The 15,960-nt window shown below is 48.6% G+C and overlaps 9 protein-coding genes across 9 annotated transcripts; 4 read left to right on the top strand and 5 right to left on the bottom strand.

The window, feature by feature from the left end:
* The first annotated feature begins 72 nt into the window (after positions 1-72).
* K444DRAFT_610218 (histone-fold-containing protein) lies at positions 73-2,006 on the top strand. Its single transcript, XM_024879703.1, has 4 exons — positions 73-218; positions 889-915; positions 1,223-1,482; positions 1,548-2,006. Exons 1-4 carry the CDS (start codon positions 197-199, stop codon positions 1,653-1,655), a joined length of 417 nt encoding a protein of 138 aa, XP_024740274.1. The 5' UTR covers positions 73-196; the 3' UTR covers positions 1,656-2,006.
* A 2,237-nt stretch (positions 2,007-4,243) lies between these two features.
* On the bottom strand, positions 4,244-5,435 carry K444DRAFT_641603 (NAD(P)-binding protein; the record flags this gene model as incomplete). Its single annotated transcript, XM_024884643.1, has 2 exons — positions 4,244-5,273; positions 5,344-5,435. The coding sequence occupies 2 exons, from the start codon at positions 5,433-5,435 to the stop codon at positions 4,244-4,246; spliced, it is 1,122 nt and encodes a 373-aa protein (XP_024740273.1).
* A 507-nt stretch (positions 5,436-5,942) lies between these two features.
* Positions 5,943-7,338, bottom strand: K444DRAFT_334215 (uncharacterized protein). Its single transcript, XM_024871976.1, has one exon. The coding sequence runs from the start codon at positions 6,987-6,989 to the stop codon at positions 6,366-6,368; it is 624 nt and encodes a 207-aa protein (XP_024740272.1). The 5' UTR covers positions 6,990-7,338; the 3' UTR covers positions 5,943-6,365.
* On the top strand, positions 7,339-9,217 carry K444DRAFT_334235 (S-adenosyl-L-methionine-dependent methyltransferase). Its single transcript, XM_024871977.1, has one exon. The coding sequence runs from the start codon at positions 7,688-7,690 to the stop codon at positions 8,795-8,797; it is 1,110 nt and encodes a 369-aa protein (XP_024740271.1). The 5' UTR covers positions 7,339-7,687; the 3' UTR covers positions 8,798-9,217.
* On the bottom strand, positions 8,979-10,172 carry K444DRAFT_641601 (uncharacterized protein; the record flags this gene model as incomplete). The annotated part of the gene is made up of 3 exons (XM_024884642.1): positions 8,979-9,032; positions 9,084-9,588; positions 9,643-10,172. The coding sequence occupies 3 exons, from the start codon at positions 10,170-10,172 to the stop codon at positions 8,979-8,981; spliced, it is 1,089 nt and encodes a 362-aa protein (XP_024740270.1).
* An 883-nt stretch (positions 10,173-11,055) lies between these two features.
* K444DRAFT_334204 (uncharacterized protein) lies at positions 11,056-11,686 on the bottom strand. Its single transcript, XM_024871975.1, has one exon. The coding sequence runs from the start codon at positions 11,614-11,616 to the stop codon at positions 11,191-11,193; it is 426 nt and encodes a 141-aa protein (XP_024740269.1). The 5' UTR covers positions 11,617-11,686; the 3' UTR covers positions 11,056-11,190.
* A 207-nt stretch (positions 11,687-11,893) lies between these two features.
* On the top strand, positions 11,894-13,071 carry K444DRAFT_523427 (pyruvate dehydrogenase E1 component beta subunit; the record flags this gene model as incomplete). The annotated part of the gene is made up of 2 exons (XM_024874287.1): positions 11,894-12,262; positions 12,313-13,071. 2 exons carry the CDS (start codon positions 11,894-11,896, stop codon positions 13,069-13,071), a joined length of 1,128 nt encoding a protein of 375 aa, XP_024740268.1.
* A 700-nt stretch (positions 13,072-13,771) lies between these two features.
* On the bottom strand, positions 13,772-14,377 carry K444DRAFT_641599 (uncharacterized protein; the record flags this gene model as incomplete). The annotated part of the gene is made up of 3 exons (XM_024884641.1): positions 13,772-14,199; positions 14,257-14,320; positions 14,369-14,377. The coding sequence occupies 3 exons, from the start codon at positions 14,375-14,377 to the stop codon at positions 13,772-13,774; spliced, it is 501 nt and encodes a 166-aa protein (XP_024740267.1).
* Positions 14,378-14,508: 131 nt separating this feature from the next.
* K444DRAFT_610213 (uncharacterized protein) lies at positions 14,509-15,678 on the top strand. The gene is made up of 2 exons (XM_024879702.1): positions 14,509-14,737; positions 14,782-15,678. The coding sequence occupies exons 1-2, from the start codon at positions 14,551-14,553 to the stop codon at positions 15,504-15,506; spliced, it is 912 nt and encodes a 303-aa protein (XP_024740266.1). The 5' UTR covers positions 14,509-14,550; the 3' UTR covers positions 15,507-15,678.
* Positions 15,679-15,960: the final 282 nt, after the last annotated feature.

Here is a 15,960-nt window from a genome sequence, read left to right as displayed (position 1 = left end):
CTCGGCAGGCACCTCCAGCCTCGCATAAATACTCACGCCTCGTCCACCCCGAAAAGAAGTCTCGACCACAAGGCCGAAATTTGATATCAATCACGAAATCTCATGACAGACTCTCAACAGCTTCTCCCTCGCTTTCAAGACTCAACCCTCTTCAGATCTCTTCGCACGTAAATTTTGAGCAGCTAAACAGGGCAAAATGTCGGACAGGGAATTTGGTGGTTAGTGTGTTTGTTTTTCGACGCTCCGAGTCCGGGTCGCACTTGCTGTTTTTGATATTGGTCGTTTTGGTGGTGCGAACTTTATTGGATATCTTTTTTGGTGGTCGCTTGGGGAAGCTCCCTGACGATGCTAGGCATCGACAGAACATCAAGATTATTCTCACTATTCACAATTTTAAGAAGCTGGTCGAAGGACTCCGGGGACTGTCATTTTCCGAAGCCTTCCCGCGATAATAAAGTCGGCGCTGCAAATATGATGACCGCGAAACTTGCGAATAGTTGCGAGAAGGGACTGCATTAGACGCGAAAAGAGGTATTTATGGGCCACTAGAAGATGTGTATTGCTTATCGATTGATCGAATACACTGGCAGCCGATAAAGCTCCACAGCAACAGCCCTGTTCAGGACGGCGCCCACGGTTCCACCAACAAAGACTCGAACTCTGTGACGGCTGAGGACATTTGCATTCAGTAACATGACCCTGTCATACGCTTCCACTTGATGACCTCCAGCGCCACATCATGACATTTTTATTGTATTTCTATTACATTCATTGCACTATCCCGATGGGCGTCCGGGTGGCTATACAGTCTTTGTCTTATTGTTTACCTCCATTCGGCTCTCATATACTTGTGGTTTGGTCTTGCTAACATGAAATTGTCAAATATAGGAAACGATGACTTGTCCTTACCAAAAGGTAAACCCTTCCCTTATCCCTCCTTCACCATGGACATGACTCCGCACACAGCCTTAGCTTTCACCACACCAAAATGGAGTAAATTACGTATGCACTTCCGAAAATGCCAGACGGACTGCTAAACTTCCTGTTGAGAGAACTCAACGAAACCAACTAATTCATCGGGAGACTGCGAACCAAGCCATCGGTCAAGGCCTAAGTGTTAGAGATTATTCGTCATCAGTGGCGTACATGCCTAACGGAAATGCCGTCCGGAAACCGCTTTATCCTTTCAAGAAGGATCTGCTAACTTCGATTGTCTTTGCAGCTACCGTACAAAAGATCGTCACCGAAATCTTGCCACCATCATCAGGACTCGTATTCGGAAAAGATGCTCGGGATCTCCTCATCGAATGCTGCGTCGAGTTCATCACCTTGATATCGTCAGAAGCGAATGACATTAGCGAGAAGGAAAGCAAGAAGACTATTGCGTGTGATCACATCACAAAGGCATTGGAGCAGTTGGGTTTCGGAGCATACGTTCAGGAGATCATGGAGGTTGCAAACGAGCATAAGGAGCAATTGAAGGTATGTGAATTTTTTTGAGATTCGCTCATTGGTTCGAAGGGTATGATTAACTCAATTCGTTGCAGGGCCGAGAGAAGAAAGCAAATAAACTCGAGTCAAGTGGCTTGTCCACAGAGCAACTTCTGGCGTTGCAGGAAGAGGCTTTCAGGGATGCTGCGCAGAGACATGGTTGATCCTTTTCTTTTGATGGGCGGAGACTCGTTCTCGTGTTTTCGCGGCCTTTCCTGGTTGCATGGGCGGTTTAGTGGCGTTGGTTTGCTTTCACTGGGATGATCACATGATACGCTGAGGCTGAGATAGATAGTCAATGCATGGACTGCGACCCTCTACACCAGCCGCTGTATGCGAATATCGTTCACTTTTATTTCTATGTGCGGTATGCTAAATGGCCGTCTCCTCCTAGGCTGAGTGAAGTTCCTCACTTTCCCACATTTTTCATGATCAGAGTACCGTCCGATCCTCTTCAGCCCCTGTTGATTGAACCTCTTGTCTTTTCGCCTCCAGCGTTCAAAAGTACGTGGCAGTAAAAGGCATACATCATAGATATGTACGTATAAATGAAAGGCGTTACCTATCCCACCAACTCTTTCCCCTCGCTCGTCAATTCTCACCATCAGCAACCCCGGCAGCACCGGGCTTCTTCGTCGCCTTTGGCTGAGTTGTAACGTTTAGGCGCAGCTATAATGACTGGTTACGCGTAACTGACTACTACAGCTGGATTAGCAACAATTGCTACGGTTGAGGCTTTGCAGTCACCTTGCAGGGACGGCATAGCGTCGACGCCCTTGCCGGTGGCACGAGGTTCGTGCCGCGGTTTGCGCTTTGGGCGAGATGGATGTCCTGGACGTCTTGGTCGAAGACGACTTGAAGGATGTTAGCCGAGAGGCTACGAAAGAGGCTTTGGAACTCACCAAAAGCAGACCCCAGGAAGGAATCACAAAGCATATACGGTGTATCGTATGGGTTATTTGTTTGCCCTACACCTAAAGCATACCATCCATTTTTATTAGGAGTAAGCAACTACTTCATTGGTACGCTGATAGTCAGGTTGCCGAAGCTGAACCCGATGCTGCCATCCCAGTTGCCCTGGTAGTCGTCCCAGGGATAGCAATCGACGTAATATGTGCTGTTGCTATTGCTGTATAACTTTTCGCCAGTTGCTGAGACGAGGGGCTGTACAATTTGAGAGGGAGACACGACATCGGTGTTGCACTACAAACGTCGAATTAGTATGAAAACTTCTGACCTTGAGGAGGGGTTCAGAAGCTAAGGCTTGATGGCAAAGAGGCATGGCTGCCCCCGACGAGCTCCCGCGCTCTGAACCTTCAGATCAAAAAACTAGCAAAGCAAGGTGGAAATAAGCGCACCTGCAAGGAAGACGGTCAAGGCCCATCGAAGTGGGTAAAGGTGGTATCCCATCTTCTGAGGACAGCCATTCAGGACATGTTGAGCTTTAGGTTACTACAGTTCATATTGTGATCGCCGAGATAGATCACATGCCGAGGAGTTTTGTCAGGAGAGACCTCCCATGGGATCATAGGGTACTCGCCCAGTGTGCCAATATACTTCTTGGTATCAATGCCGCCGAAGATAATAGATCCTGTTCCATTAGGCGAGCTTAATGGTCGAATAGGCGATTCTTATTCACCTTGTGTTTCGTTCCCCAGACCCAGACCGAACGTTTTGCTGCTGCTATTACTCTGGGCAGCCATTTGATCAACAATGTTTGGTGCACGGGATTGCAGGGTGTAGTTGTTAGTAAAAGTGATATTGTTGAAGAATAACGCGCCAAGTCCAACCCCCATCAGCCCCATTTCGAAATGATTCGTCATATTCGCAACAAGAAACTGTTGATCTTGAACTTGCGCCCCTTCGCTGGTCTTTCGCGGTCGTAGACTTTTCGGGAAAATATTGTGGACCAAGTACCTACATATCAGAAGAACCTGTGTCAAATTCAACAGTAGCCTTCTAGGGGGTGGGTTCCAACTCCAACTGTGGAATACTATTAAAGCTCGTTCGAGTAGAATGGAGTTGAGTTACTCGTAACAAGGGATCTATTTTGAGCCACATCGAGTTTTATAGCTTCATGAATTTGTCTCTTGGAAGTAGAATCTTTTGCTACTGCTCTAATAGGAAGCCGGGCTATGCCACGGGATAAAGCGTGGGCACTTCGAGGGATATCGGAGCATAGTGATAATGTCAGGAGAGATCTGGAAACATCATGTTTGCCGCCGTTCTGGTTGTGCTCGCTCAAGGAGGGGCACACTAGGAATGACAAACAAATCGAACTTCACAAACAAAATAACATAGAAATGTAAGAACTTCAGAATCTGGTTATGAGATTGATACTTATTGATCTCATGACATACCAATACCTCATTCGCCTTGGCCATGTGGCTCAATGCCTCCAAGTACCGTCCCTGAGGGAGAATGGCCAACTTCCATTCAACCTTGTCGAACCATTGGCTACGATCACCAGCCGGTGAGGTGATTTTGCACTCCGAACCGACCACCCCTGAACTTGTGGAATGCTAAACCGGCAGTCGCTCGCCTCTTTCACGTTTTTATTGGGAAAGAGGATCAGTCCGCAAGATCCAGAAAATAAAAAGTATCTGACTAGGATACTCATTAACTCAACCTGATAGCCTCAGCACTCACCACCCATGGTGAACATAGATCACTGGGCTTCATGCCGTACGAACACATGATGCCGTGATCGAAAAGGGACCTGATGTGTCGGCCAGAATGAATTTTATCCGTTTCATGTATCTCCATAGATGAAGACGCTCTTTCCAGCCCTGAAGCCGCCCAATGTACCCTGAACAGCTTCCTTGAGTGTCGACTCCTCAGTTCCCCAGTCCCACCGGAGTTCTTGTACCGGGATATCTTTGAATGTGCCTTTCCTCGTCATCTTGAGAACCTCTTCGACTGTTTTCTTTTTGTCGTCTGGGTGTGCGTCGCTCCACCTGCTGACCCAAAATCCACTGAACTTGATGTCCTTGAATATCAAAGCACTGGTAGGTAGTGCCAGTGGTTGCTTTGACATGCCTCCGTAAGTGATGAGGTGCCCTGAGGGAGAAAGGCATTTTATTAGAGCAGAGGTCGGCTTTCCCCCTACACAATTCAGCCCCACCTTGACCAGCTCTCTGCCACCAGATGTCCATTCTTTGACTTGCTCTTTGAAACCTTGGTCCATCAGTTCGCTCTCTGTGGCAACTTTCGTAGCTCCTAATTCGAGCAACTCATTCTTCATTGCCTCAGTCGCTACTGCATCTGGCCGATCCCGAATGATATTGATCGACTTTAACCCCCACTGCCTTCCCAATTGTATGGCAGCTCGGCCAACACCACTATTCGCCCCATTCTGAATAAACCAGTCTCCTTCTCTCATCTCCTCAAAGTCTTGCAGCATTCTATAGGCTGTGCATGGATTCACTGAGACTGTGCCAACCTGGAGAGGTGTCAAGCCCTCCTTGCTATCAATTTTGAGAATGTCCTTCTCTCCTGCTAATGTATGTGTCCGCCACGTTCCGAAACTAGTGTTTTTCATGATCACCCAGTCGCCTTTCGAAACGGATTTTATGTGTGAGCCAACAGACACAACTTCGAAACAGCCTTCGTTGCCGCCAACAGCACTGGGAGCAGAGGTCCCGAGGAGGGATGTAAAAGGTGGCTTGGCGGGGTACACGCCTTGAATTTGGTTTATATCTGCTGGGTTGATTGGGCTTGCGAGAGTGCGGAGGAGGACGGCGCTGGATGGGAGGGAGGGGGAGATCGAGTGAGTGTGGAGACTGGTGCAAGATTAGCCATTGGATTGCAAGCAGTGCAGGAGCAATAGATCAATATATCTCGAGGACTCACGATAGCACATCAGATGGCTCTCCGTATTTTGAGTAAACAAGAGCTTTAGCTTGCGTGTAGCCATAGGGACCAGACTTGTGCCTTCTGCACATTGTCGGTCCATATCGAGGAGCCAATGCTCTTGGTAGAGATGTGGCGGAGCTCTGGCCAGCTCTTACAGCACGCTGCAAGGCCATTGTGTAAGGTCGTTTTGTAGTTGTAAAGGTTGGAGGCTTTCATCAGCCAATTGAAGCTTTTGTGTCAAAGCGAACATGACGTCTTGCGGTTAGCAGTTTACAAATGCTGCAGGGGCCAAAGCACGTGGCTGAGCACGGCCGAACGTGTCTGGTAAGTTAGGACCGCTGGAAAGGTCTGAGAACGCGTCGATTAATGCAAATAAAAGCCTTCTAGAAGCTGAGGCATTGACAGCTGGAACTTTCTTTTGGCTGATGTGGATGGCGGGGTGAGTTCAGCTCAGCCATCAACAGCTCTCCAGGGGCCTTGAGCTTGGCAAACTTCCACATCCATACAGAACTGTCACGTAAAGGTTATTCCAAAAACAAATAGGCATCTCAATACATATTTAGTACCTTGCAGGACTTGCCAGTAGAGACCGGAAAATCGAACAAAATTGACCTTGAAGACAGAGGGCGGCGCAAGTAGGTAAAATTTACACAAAGGAAACCAAGTGATTCGTTCTTTTCCAACCCAATACTAACAAATGAATTTTAAACCACAAAGAGAGCTTCATGGTAAGCCAAGAGTCTGCCAGTATTACAAATGCTGCCAGCTTAGGGCATTACCAAGCCTTGAATGAGGCTACCACCCGAGATACCGAATAATCGCTATACAGCATACAGCACCCAAATAAAGAAACGATCCAAAAGAGTGGTGCTCCTCTCTTCGAGCCGGGTATCTCATGTCTTCCCTTACTCTCCCACCCCCCTAAGTCTCGAAACGTCGTGAGCCATGCGACCATTGGTGACCATCCAACATCTAGCCGTTGATCGCGTTGCAATATCCAACATCACAATACTCCCGCTCTACTTAATATTCTTGAATATATCGTCAGCACCTAAACTGCCTTCATCGTCCTCCGGGATTTTCGCCTTCAATTGATTCAACTCGGGTAGTTTGGGCGGCGGAGGACCCATCGGGACCTTTTTCTCCTCATATACCACGCTCGATCTATTCCCACTCGATCCACTTCCTATACGTCTGAACCAGCCTCCACTCTTCTTTGTCCTCAGTCCCGGTCTGCCATCCACGAAGCTCAGCGAGCTCTCGGGCCTGTCCATCATCGTCACATCCTCGTCGTTGTGATCTGTGCCATCCGAATAACTCGAATACAGGGATTTCCTCGATAGGAACCTCCGAATGCTGCTCGGCCTCTTCGAAGAGGCAGGGCTCATGGGTGGCTGATCGTGGCTGCTCGTTCGACCGCGGCCATCGTAGATCCCATTCGAATTATTCGGCGCAAGGGATTGTCTATTCGTTGCTGGCACAGAGTTTTCCACGACTTCTAGCTTCGGCGCAGGAGGTGGCGGCTTCTCTTCGACAGGAGAATCAGGAGGCGGTGGTATGTTGGTGCCCTCTGTGAGAGAATAGTTTACAGGAGTAAGTTGGGGAAGTTGGAATCGCCCATTGGTTTTGCCGTTGGGCGGCATTGTCTTTGTCCTGATTGATCCCAGCAGCGAATTGCCCTGTACAGCAATTCGGAAACAGTGATGGGAAAGAAGTAAATATACAATAACAATTCTGCCTCGATTTTGGGATTGGCAGCACTTGGCTCGTGCTTCGATCTGATTGCCTATTTGGGCGAATTCGTAATTGCTACCGAGAGGAGGGCTGGGATGAGTCGATGGAGTATGGAGTGAAGGAGCTTATTTGGCTTGCTGTCGTCCGCTGCCATGGATCCTGGGCAGTCTGTTTCACGCAAGTATATCGAGGAGACAGACGCAATTGAAAGCCTGCTTGCTGCTCAAACGTTTCGGTCTGTTCTCCGTTTGGTCATGGACTCCTTTTCGACTGACGGAAGGCGACCAATGAAGACAGACTGTGAGAGGTGGGGATGAGGCGAGCAAACCTAAATTAGCCGGCAGCAAACGGAGAGATGGGATGTGAGTCCTTTCCAGGCAGTTGCGAGGCTGAGCTGCTCAAAATTAAATGAAACTGTCCATAGTTCACTTTTCATGTCGACTTTCTGTTTGGAATTGATGGGCGGTTCCTCCTTGGGCAAACAAACGAATCACGTGATTGGGAAAAGGGGTTCCAGACCGAGAGTTTTCCTGCAGCAACATCCACAATTCGGGGTAATTTCCAAACTCAGGATTTCAAAAACTAGAAGTCTAGAACTGTGTGGGAGATGGAAGAATATGACTTCTGTGAATATCTCCATCCCCTGGTCGGCAATGAGTCATTCCGCTTTTTTACTGCAAGCCGCGTGGGGAGTCAAGACCTTATCAATTCTACTTTCTCAAAGTTGAGAACTTTCTTTCATATCTTCGGTACTCTTAGATATTCTCATAGCATTTTTGACGTAGCGCAATTCTCAATCTTTCTACACATCACAACACTCAAAATGGCATCGTCCCGTCCCATCCAGTCAGTGACAAATGCGGAGCTGTACAACCGCTGGGCCAAAGTGCGTGACTCCACCTTCTCTCACATCCTCACTCCTTCACTCTTCATATATATATATGTTCTCAGAGTCCTAAGAGCAACACGCCAACAGGTCTATGATACAGATGGCAACATACTCCAAAGCGTCGACGACGTGATGCTCCCAGCGCTTCTTAACTTTGTCTTCACCCTCCTCCCGTCGGACATGCCAATCACAATCACAGAACTAGGTTGCGGAACCGGCCGCAACACCGCCAAGCTCCTGTCTCCCTCTTCCTCATTACCACAAATTACCTCAATCGCGGCGCTCGATCTCTCCCCGGGAATGCTCATGGTAGCAAAACAACGCTGCGAAACTCACCTCACAGCAAATGCCTCAAACGTCTTGCTCGCGCCCCCTGCCGTTGGATTCCACGAATTCGATGCCCTACACCCAGAGCTATCTCCAGAGATAAACGCTCTGGAAGGCAAAGCAGATCTCGTGCTGTCAACATTGGTCTTGGAGCATTTACCACTTGATGTATTTTTTCGCACTGTCAAATCATTTCTGAAGCCAGGCGGGTACTTCCTGTTAACCAATATGCATGCCGATATGGGACGTATCTCTCAAGCTGGTTTCGTGGATGAGGTCACGGGTGAGAAGATCCGAGGGCATAGTTTTGCGCATGAGATTTCAGAGGCGATCGAGGAAGGGGAGAAGTGGGGCTTTGAAGTGGTAGGAGAGGTGGGCGAGAGGGCTATTACTGAAGGTGATTTAGGGGCGGTTGTTGGGGAACGGGGAAAGAAATGGATTGGCATCAATGTGTGGTTTGGATTTGTTATGCGATTTGGTGCTGTGGGAAAGAAAGGTTAAGATCGGAGAAGGAGGATAGTGAGTACTCGAAGAGAGTAGAAATGGATTTCTACGCTATGTACTGCACAACATAATCGTGTCCTGTTCCTCGACGCCGGAGATCCCAAAGCATGACCTGACCCAGTTCCGATATCCCAAACTGTAATGCTGAAAACTAAACAACTCTAAGGCTCGTAATGATCTAAACCCCCATGGTGAAATCGTGCTCGATGCCTGGTGTGACGCTTGCCATGAACTGTCTCGTAGTTAGCAATGGACACATGGAGTGATAATCATAGAAGCATACCTTCAAGAAGACAACCAGGTATTGATCCACCCGAATAGCAACCTCTTCATCGTGCGTCGCTTCCGCATCATGTTGCAAGACCTCCCACTCATCATTCCCATTTCCACCTGCCTTCATCCCCTCTAACATCGCCTTCTTATCCTCAATTCCCGTCTTTCCGAAATCATCGACCAAGCCTTCCATTCCCGCATCCTTGGCTCCCGGTAAGATCTTTCCCGCCTTCAGCTTCTCTCTTCGGATCTTAAGTGCTGCGTCTGCTCGGTCGAGGAGAGTCTTCATAACACTGGCGTGTTTACATGGGTGGATGGATGCCATCTTGATATTGTTGCTGAAATACGGGAAGTCTTCCAGTGTGACGGTCTTATCCTTGTAGTCACCAACAATATCTTCCATCATGAGTTGTGGTGGAAGAGGTTGTGAGTTGGCTAGGTAGCCGGAAAGATAGAGGCGTGGAGTACGGTAATAGGGTGCATATGCGATGTAGATAGTATAGGTACGGCGCGTTCTGTTCGGATAATCAGCTTCGAGTCCAGAGAGTCGGACGGTAAGTAAAGCTTACGAATCAGCACCATCCGCTTTAGGATCTCGAATAATAGCTTCCTCATCATCTTCCTCGTCCTCCATATCAGGAATATCTTCTTCGTCTTCTTCCCGCTCACCCATATTGCCACTTTCATCCACTGTTCTCACATCTCTGACTCTTGCTTCTTGGCTCGCAGCCAGTCCCCCGGTTCTCAGCCAGCCATCCTCATCATCGCCAGGCGCATGCGGTGCCCCAGTATTGAAATCTTCGCCATCGCCCACCATCGTCTCGTCATGTCCTGCCTCTCCAGCAAAATTATCATCAAGTCTGCGATGACATGGCACGCCTCTCGTCACCAAGAACTGCTTTCCAGCAGGCAGATAAGAGAGGCGCTTGCTGATCGGTGAAGCATCTGCCCAGGACCAGGTCGGAAACTTGTAGACGAGGTAGTCGCCCGCTGCGACGAACTCTTCGGGCGTGATCTGCCCGTTTTGGCGGAAGGTTGAGGTGTGCGAGACGGGCGCCCACTCACGCACCTTGTCGAGGGTGCTGTGGATGAAGTTCATCGCTGCGGAATTGTGACGTTTGTTCGTTTCGGAGATGTTGTTTGCAAGGTCGAGTATCGAGGTCGAAGCCGAAGTCGAGGCCAAGGTTGCTGGGAGCAAGGCAACCAAGTTATTATTGTTCTTGGAGACGTGACGCAGTCTTGATGTTCCAGGTGTAGAGAGACAAAGAAAGGAGCGGGTCAATGATTGGTTGGCTGGGGTTTAGCAGCCTTGCCCCGCCGCCAGGCTGCGGACATGTGATTCCAATCACGAGGGAGGTAGAGAACGTGATCCAAGTCAACAAGGACCACAAAACTAGGAAATATATGACTATTCTAAGCAGTCATTTCACAAAAGAATTCCTTGGTACTCCGGTGCTTAATATTATTCACGAATAAGGCTAACATCCACCTTTTTAGCAAATTATGCCATCTGCAGCTGGACGCGCTTGGGAACACACCAACGTATGCTTTCATTCTCTATCGTATACTTCTGATCGGATCTTGTGTATGAGTATGCATATTCGATCCACAATTTGGAAAGCCCTACCGGGCCTGAAATCCAGCAACTGTAACTTGCTGAGCCATGCATCACCTCCGTACCTCATCCTTCTGCGAAACCCCACACTCTTTTCTCTTCCTCGGCCAACCTTTCTCGAGTGGATTTTGGCGGTTCATCCAGCTAGTTTTTTTTTTCGATGTTGTTTTATTAATTTGAGTTATTCACAGGAGAGCCGCAGTTGGCTGAAATTGACTATCCCCTGTTACTAACTCTACCTCGTAGCTCAACACAAACCCAGAAGATTGGCTTCAATATAGGCAATTCGACAAGCTCTGGTCAAAGGATAAGTAGCCGTCTACCTCGAAGGCAAGGTAGTGAACACCTTCTGATCAACTGAAGTCCAGCAAGATGCCTTGGCATCCAGTTGGCACGATCATCTGTGCAGGACTAAAGACTGACTGGAAATGCAAGATATTGATGGCACTATATAAAGAAATTAAACTAGAGAGAAACATCCAGATGACCTGTTTCTTTGAAGTCATAAATTTTTGAAAAGTCCAGTTCTCTCTATGTCCTTTCTTGGAGCTGAAACGGGCAGTACAAATAAAAGCAAAAGTATTCTCACATATCCAGGACTTACAAATGAATAGATATGAGCCTTAGGTGGAAAGTGTGTCAGCTGTATTTCCCCAATACGAAGCTCGACACATTCGGGCCTTCCTGACATCAGCCAAGGGAGACGCTTCCTTAGGAGAAAAACAATCGTTTCCGCAAATGGTATATGTAAGAGGAAAAGATCAGGAAAGCAAAAAAACCCCCCAATGACATCAAAGGGCTTCCTTTTTTCTTCGTCAATATCGAGGGAAGAGATGCGTGCGTCTGTTGTTTGGAGGAGGAAAGTGGTGGCTTCAGCAATTTGACCAAATTGCCCTTCTTTCCTCCTTTTTTTCGGACTGTTTCTCATCTGTGAGTCTTGCAGTGTCTTCTTATCCCTGGATATGAAGAGGAGGGAATGTAGGGGAGAAGTGAAAGAGGTTAGAAGTTTGATGTGTTTTTTGTCCTGACAATCGTTCCCTTGACTTCCCGCCACTAGCCTAAAATTGGAACTAGCGTGAATCCAACAAGCTGCTCCATCCCAACGAAGCTCGCCCGGAATTTTATTTCTGAGGAGCTGTCAATCGCATTCCTCACAACCACAATCGACCCTTTTTTCTTTCTTCCAGCTGTGGCAACATATTAAGATGTCACGACTCTTGCGGCCAGCTTCTCGATTGGTATCATCCTCCGTCGCCCGACCAGTGGCTCGAAGTGCCTTCCAGTCCCCACCCCGAGTCCCGGTGATTGTGCAAAACAGAGGATATGCGAAGGAGAGTGGTGTGAAGGAATATACAGTCAGAGATGCGCTGAATGAAGCCTTGGCAGAAGAATTGGAATTGAATCCCAAGGTGTTCATTCTCGGTGAAGAAGTTGCTCAGTACAATGGCGCATACAAAGTCACCAAGGGTTTACTGGATAGATTCGGAGAGAAGAGAGTTATTGATACTCCGATCACCGAATCTGGGTTCTGTGGTTTGGCAGTTGGCGCAGCATTGGCTGGCTTACATCCCGTCGTAGGTTGCGAAATTTCCGACGCGACAAGCAATGGCTAAAGTTGATACAGTGTGAATTCATGACCTTCAACTTCGCTATGCAAGCAATTGATCAAATTGTCAATTCAGCAGCAAAGACTCATTATATGTCCGGCGGAATTCAACCCTGCAATATCACCTTCCGTGGTCCCAACGGTTTCGCATCAGGCGTTGCAGCACAACATTCACAAGATTATTCAGCTTGGTATGGAAGCATACCCGGTCTCAAAGTTGTCACTCCATGGAGCGCGGAAGATGCCAAGGGGTTATTGAAGGCAGCTATCAGAGATCCAAACCCGGTCTGCGTCCTCGAGAACGAACTACTCTATGGTCAATCCTTCCCCATGAGTGAAGCCGCCCAAAAAGACGACTTCGTTCTTCCCTTCGGAAAGGCAAAGATTGAACGTGCCGGAAAGGATCTCACAATTGTTACACTCTCCAGATGCGTTGGCCAATCATTGGTCGCTGCTGAAGCTTTGAAGAAGAAATATGGCGTTGAAGTCGAAGTCATCAACCTCCGCTCCATCAAACCCCTTGATGTTGAAGCAATCGTCAAATCGGTCAAGAAGACCCACCGCCTGTTGGCTGTTGAGTCCGGATTCCCAGCCTTCGGAGTCGGTGCTGAGCTCCTCGCACTTACCATGGAATATGCCTTCGACTACCTTGATGCTCCGGCCCAAAGAATCACTGGTGCTGAGGTGCCAACACCATATGCTTTGAAGTTGGAGCAGATGTCCTTCCCGGATGAGACCTTGATCGAGAACTATGCCAAGAAGATGTTACGGCTATAAATAGGAGAGCTAGGATTTGATAGAGGGGCAGATGTGTATTTCTAGGCGGCTCTGTGAAATAGTCAAAAGGATACCTGCTGACACCTGCATTGCTTTTCTGAATGAAGACTGATCTCTTCGGAATTAACTCCTGGTCTTCATCATACTGATATTACATGTTGCAACCGTAACATACGCGGCTTGGGTATATTGCAAATCGACCAGAACGGAGAGTCACCTTGCGAGAGTTCGAGCTTCGCGAAAGGAAATTGGGAAGGAACTCGAACCGTCTCTTCTCCTAGATGGCGGGGATTCTCCCCTGATCTGATATCCGTCTCCATCCTAATTTTCACCTAAAGAGCCCCGAAAGCTCGCCAGACGTGTATGCTATAATAGGACCCTGCTCCCAGAGGACACGAACTGTGGCGACGTCGTTTCTAGTCGTACCTGGCAGTTTTTGATTCCATACAAATATAGGGCGCTTTCTCTCGTAAACCATCTTTGCCGCCATAGCATAAACGAGTCAAGACCAAGACTGTGAATGGCTGCCTTCCTCTGTTCAGAAGAACTCGCACCGAGCGTCCATATAGAGGAGGATGTGAGGAGCATCACCAGGGTTCGCTCTTCGCAGGAGATCGCGTATGTTCTCTCCAGCGATCAATGCCACTTCGTCCGCCCGAAAGAAGGCCATCCAAACCATTTATAGTTCAAAGTCCAGCCTTCAGTCCGTAGGGTGTCTTGGATCATACATCTCGTACCCTTCATCATCCGTATCGCTCTCTACCTCCATACCCTCGTCTATCTTCAGTCCGGGCACTTCCTTCTTCCTCACTTCTTCAGCTTTCTCTTCCTCCCTTGCAGGTTCTCCCTCCGCAGGCGCAAAAGCACTCTTGAACCCAGCTTTTTTAAATCCGGCTTTCTTGAACCCACCGCCACCTCCAGTAGTTCCCGATTCACCTCCTAGCTTGATAGATATGAGCCCTGATTGTGAATTGGCTTTTGCTTCAGCCTTGCGGGCTTTGGTAGAGGCGAGGGGATCGCGGGACAGTTGCCGCATGTCTTTGAGGCGTTGCTTGTGCGAGTGGTCATAGGAAGAGAGATGGGCTTCATACTCGTTCATTCGGGCGTAGCCTTTGCTGCATAGTTCACCTGGAATTGTGAGCGGGCGCCTCCGAGGAAGTGAGAGAGGGAGGGAGGAGAGTATACAGTAGAACGACTTGACGGCTTCCCTTGCGCTCTCCGTCTTGGGAGCCGGGTTGGTGAAACCGCGCTATTTCTATTAGCTGGTGATTAAAGACTTGAATATCTGGGGGTTTACCGGAGGCATGTCGTCTTGTCAATAGGTGAAGCCTGAAGTTGTGTTGTTGGAACGTTGTTGACAGCAGGTTGTGCCGAGGCTGGAAGGTTGGTCAAAGCCACAGATTTGGGCTTGAACTGCTTCACTCCTAAGGCTCACAGCTGTCTTCCAAAGTTGTGCATTAAACGCGTCTAGACTTTGTAATGGACCGCCGAGAATCTACTGCCTCGCAAGAGACATTCATATCCCTCCAACAATTAGATCCTTCTCCCATCGAATCGCCCGAATACGAACTGGACAAGCAGCTCCCTGAGCTCCCCGCTGCATCACCTCCTGCCAGATCTTCGACCTTAGGCCTCAGCGGAAGCGGACACACCTCTGTATATTATCGTACGCCTCTCATTCTAATTACAGAACTGTACTAATCTCTTTAGTGACCCGTCTGCAGAAATACTCCTCCTATGTATTCACAGTCTATGCATCGATACACCTCACGAACACCTCGATTGTACCGCTCTTCACTCGTTCTGTCCCCGCCTCAGAACCATACCTACTCCTCACCCGGCCATACTACCAGTCCTTCCCCTTTGAACCCCTCCTCATAACGCTCCCGATTGCAACGCACATCCTCTCAGGCCTTGCCCTGAGAATACATCGGCGCAACGCAAATCTCGCCCGCTACGGCGCATCCACCATTTCCGTCTCTTCCCGCCTTGAAAAGCGCCTAAAGGTATGGCCTGCGGTTTCTTGGTCCAGCCTCTCGGGCTTTGTTCTGGCTCCACTAGTCATCGGCCATGCGTTTACAAATCGTCTCTTACCATGGATTTATGAGGGTGGGAGCTCGGGCGTCGGATTGGGTTTCGTCAGCCATGGATTTGCGAAACATCCATTTGTTGCGTGGACGGGGTATACTGCGTTGATTGGAGTTGCAGCTGGACATTTCGTCTGGGGTGTTGCGAGATGGAATGGCTGGATGCCCGTGGGGAATAAGACACAGGCAAAGCGGAGGTGGTGGACGATCAATGGGATTAGTGTCGGTCTTGCTGCATTGTGGATGGCTGGTGGATTGGGTGTAATTGCGGGAGGCGGGAGAGCTGATGGGTGGGTAGGAAAGGGCTATGAATCGTTGTACGCAAAAATCCCCTTGTTGAAGTTATAGAGTAGGGAGATGCCTGGGAGAGGATCACGTGGTTGATGATTGGGACTTGGTTCATGCATAGCCTTGGAGTCTGGTTGATCTGCACGTTTGTTGGACTTGCTACGATGGAAGATAATAATAGATAGAATATAAAACGCTAACGTTTGTCCGGAGAGGACCTGAGGTTTCTGAGAATGTTATTGCTTTTCCCAAGTGGGCATTCTCGCGATATATATGACATGTCATGCTGTATGTTTGTTTTGCCGTTCTTTTCAGAAATATCTACTGCATTGAATCTTTTCAGACTGCTGGATCCCTGCCAGTGCCTTCAACCCGCAGCGCCAAGAACTCCTTCAACATTCCATCTGATACTTATCCTGCATCCAGATAACGAAACAGATTTTCACCTTCCTCCCTCCAACTCCTCCCATCAATCTTCTTTTCCACTTCCCCCAACCTCTTTTCGCTCTAGGGT

This window comes from Hyaloscypha bicolor, assembly GCF_002865645.1.
Source record: "Hyaloscypha bicolor E unplaced genomic scaffold K444scaffold_52, whole genome shotgun sequence".
In the NCBI taxonomy this organism is placed as follows: domain Eukaryota; kingdom Fungi; phylum Ascomycota; class Leotiomycetes; order Helotiales; family Hyaloscyphaceae; genus Hyaloscypha; species Hyaloscypha bicolor.
This window is presented reverse-complemented; position numbering and strand designations above follow the sequence as displayed.

What these genes read in the sequence shown, in the direction of transcription:
- K444DRAFT_610218 (XM_024879703.1), top strand. Translation starts at nt 197, where the DNA reads ATGTCGGACAGGGAATTTGGTG. An exon ending in GTCGGACAGGGAATTTGGTG is followed by an intron (nt 219 to 888) that starts GTTAGTGTGTTT and finishes TGTCAAATATAG; the next exon opens with GAAACGATGACTTGTCCTTA. An exon ending in AGCATAAGGAGCAATTGAAG is followed by an intron (nt 1,483 to 1,547) that starts GTATGTGAATTT and finishes AATTCGTTGCAG; the next exon opens with GGCCGAGAGAAGAAAGCAAA.
- K444DRAFT_334215 (XM_024871976.1), bottom strand. Translation starts at nt 6,989, where the DNA reads ATGCCGCCCAACGGCAAAACCAATGGGCGATTCCAACTTCCCCAACTT.
- K444DRAFT_334235 (XM_024871977.1), top strand. Translation starts at nt 7,688, where the DNA reads ATGGAAGAATATGACTTCTGTGAATATCTCCATCCCCTGGTCGGCAAT.
- K444DRAFT_334204 (XM_024871975.1), bottom strand. Translation starts at nt 11,616, where the DNA reads ATGAGAAACAGTCCGAAAAAAAGGAGGAAAGAAGGGCAATTTGGTCAA.
- K444DRAFT_610213 (XM_024879702.1), top strand. Translation starts at nt 14,551, where the DNA reads ATGGACCGCCGAGAATCTACTGCCTCGCAAGAGACATTCATATCCCTC. An exon ending in ACACACCTCTGTATATTATC is followed by an intron (nt 14,738 to 14,781) that starts GTACGCCTCTCA and finishes TAATCTCTTTAG; the next exon opens with TGACCCGTCTGCAGAAATAC.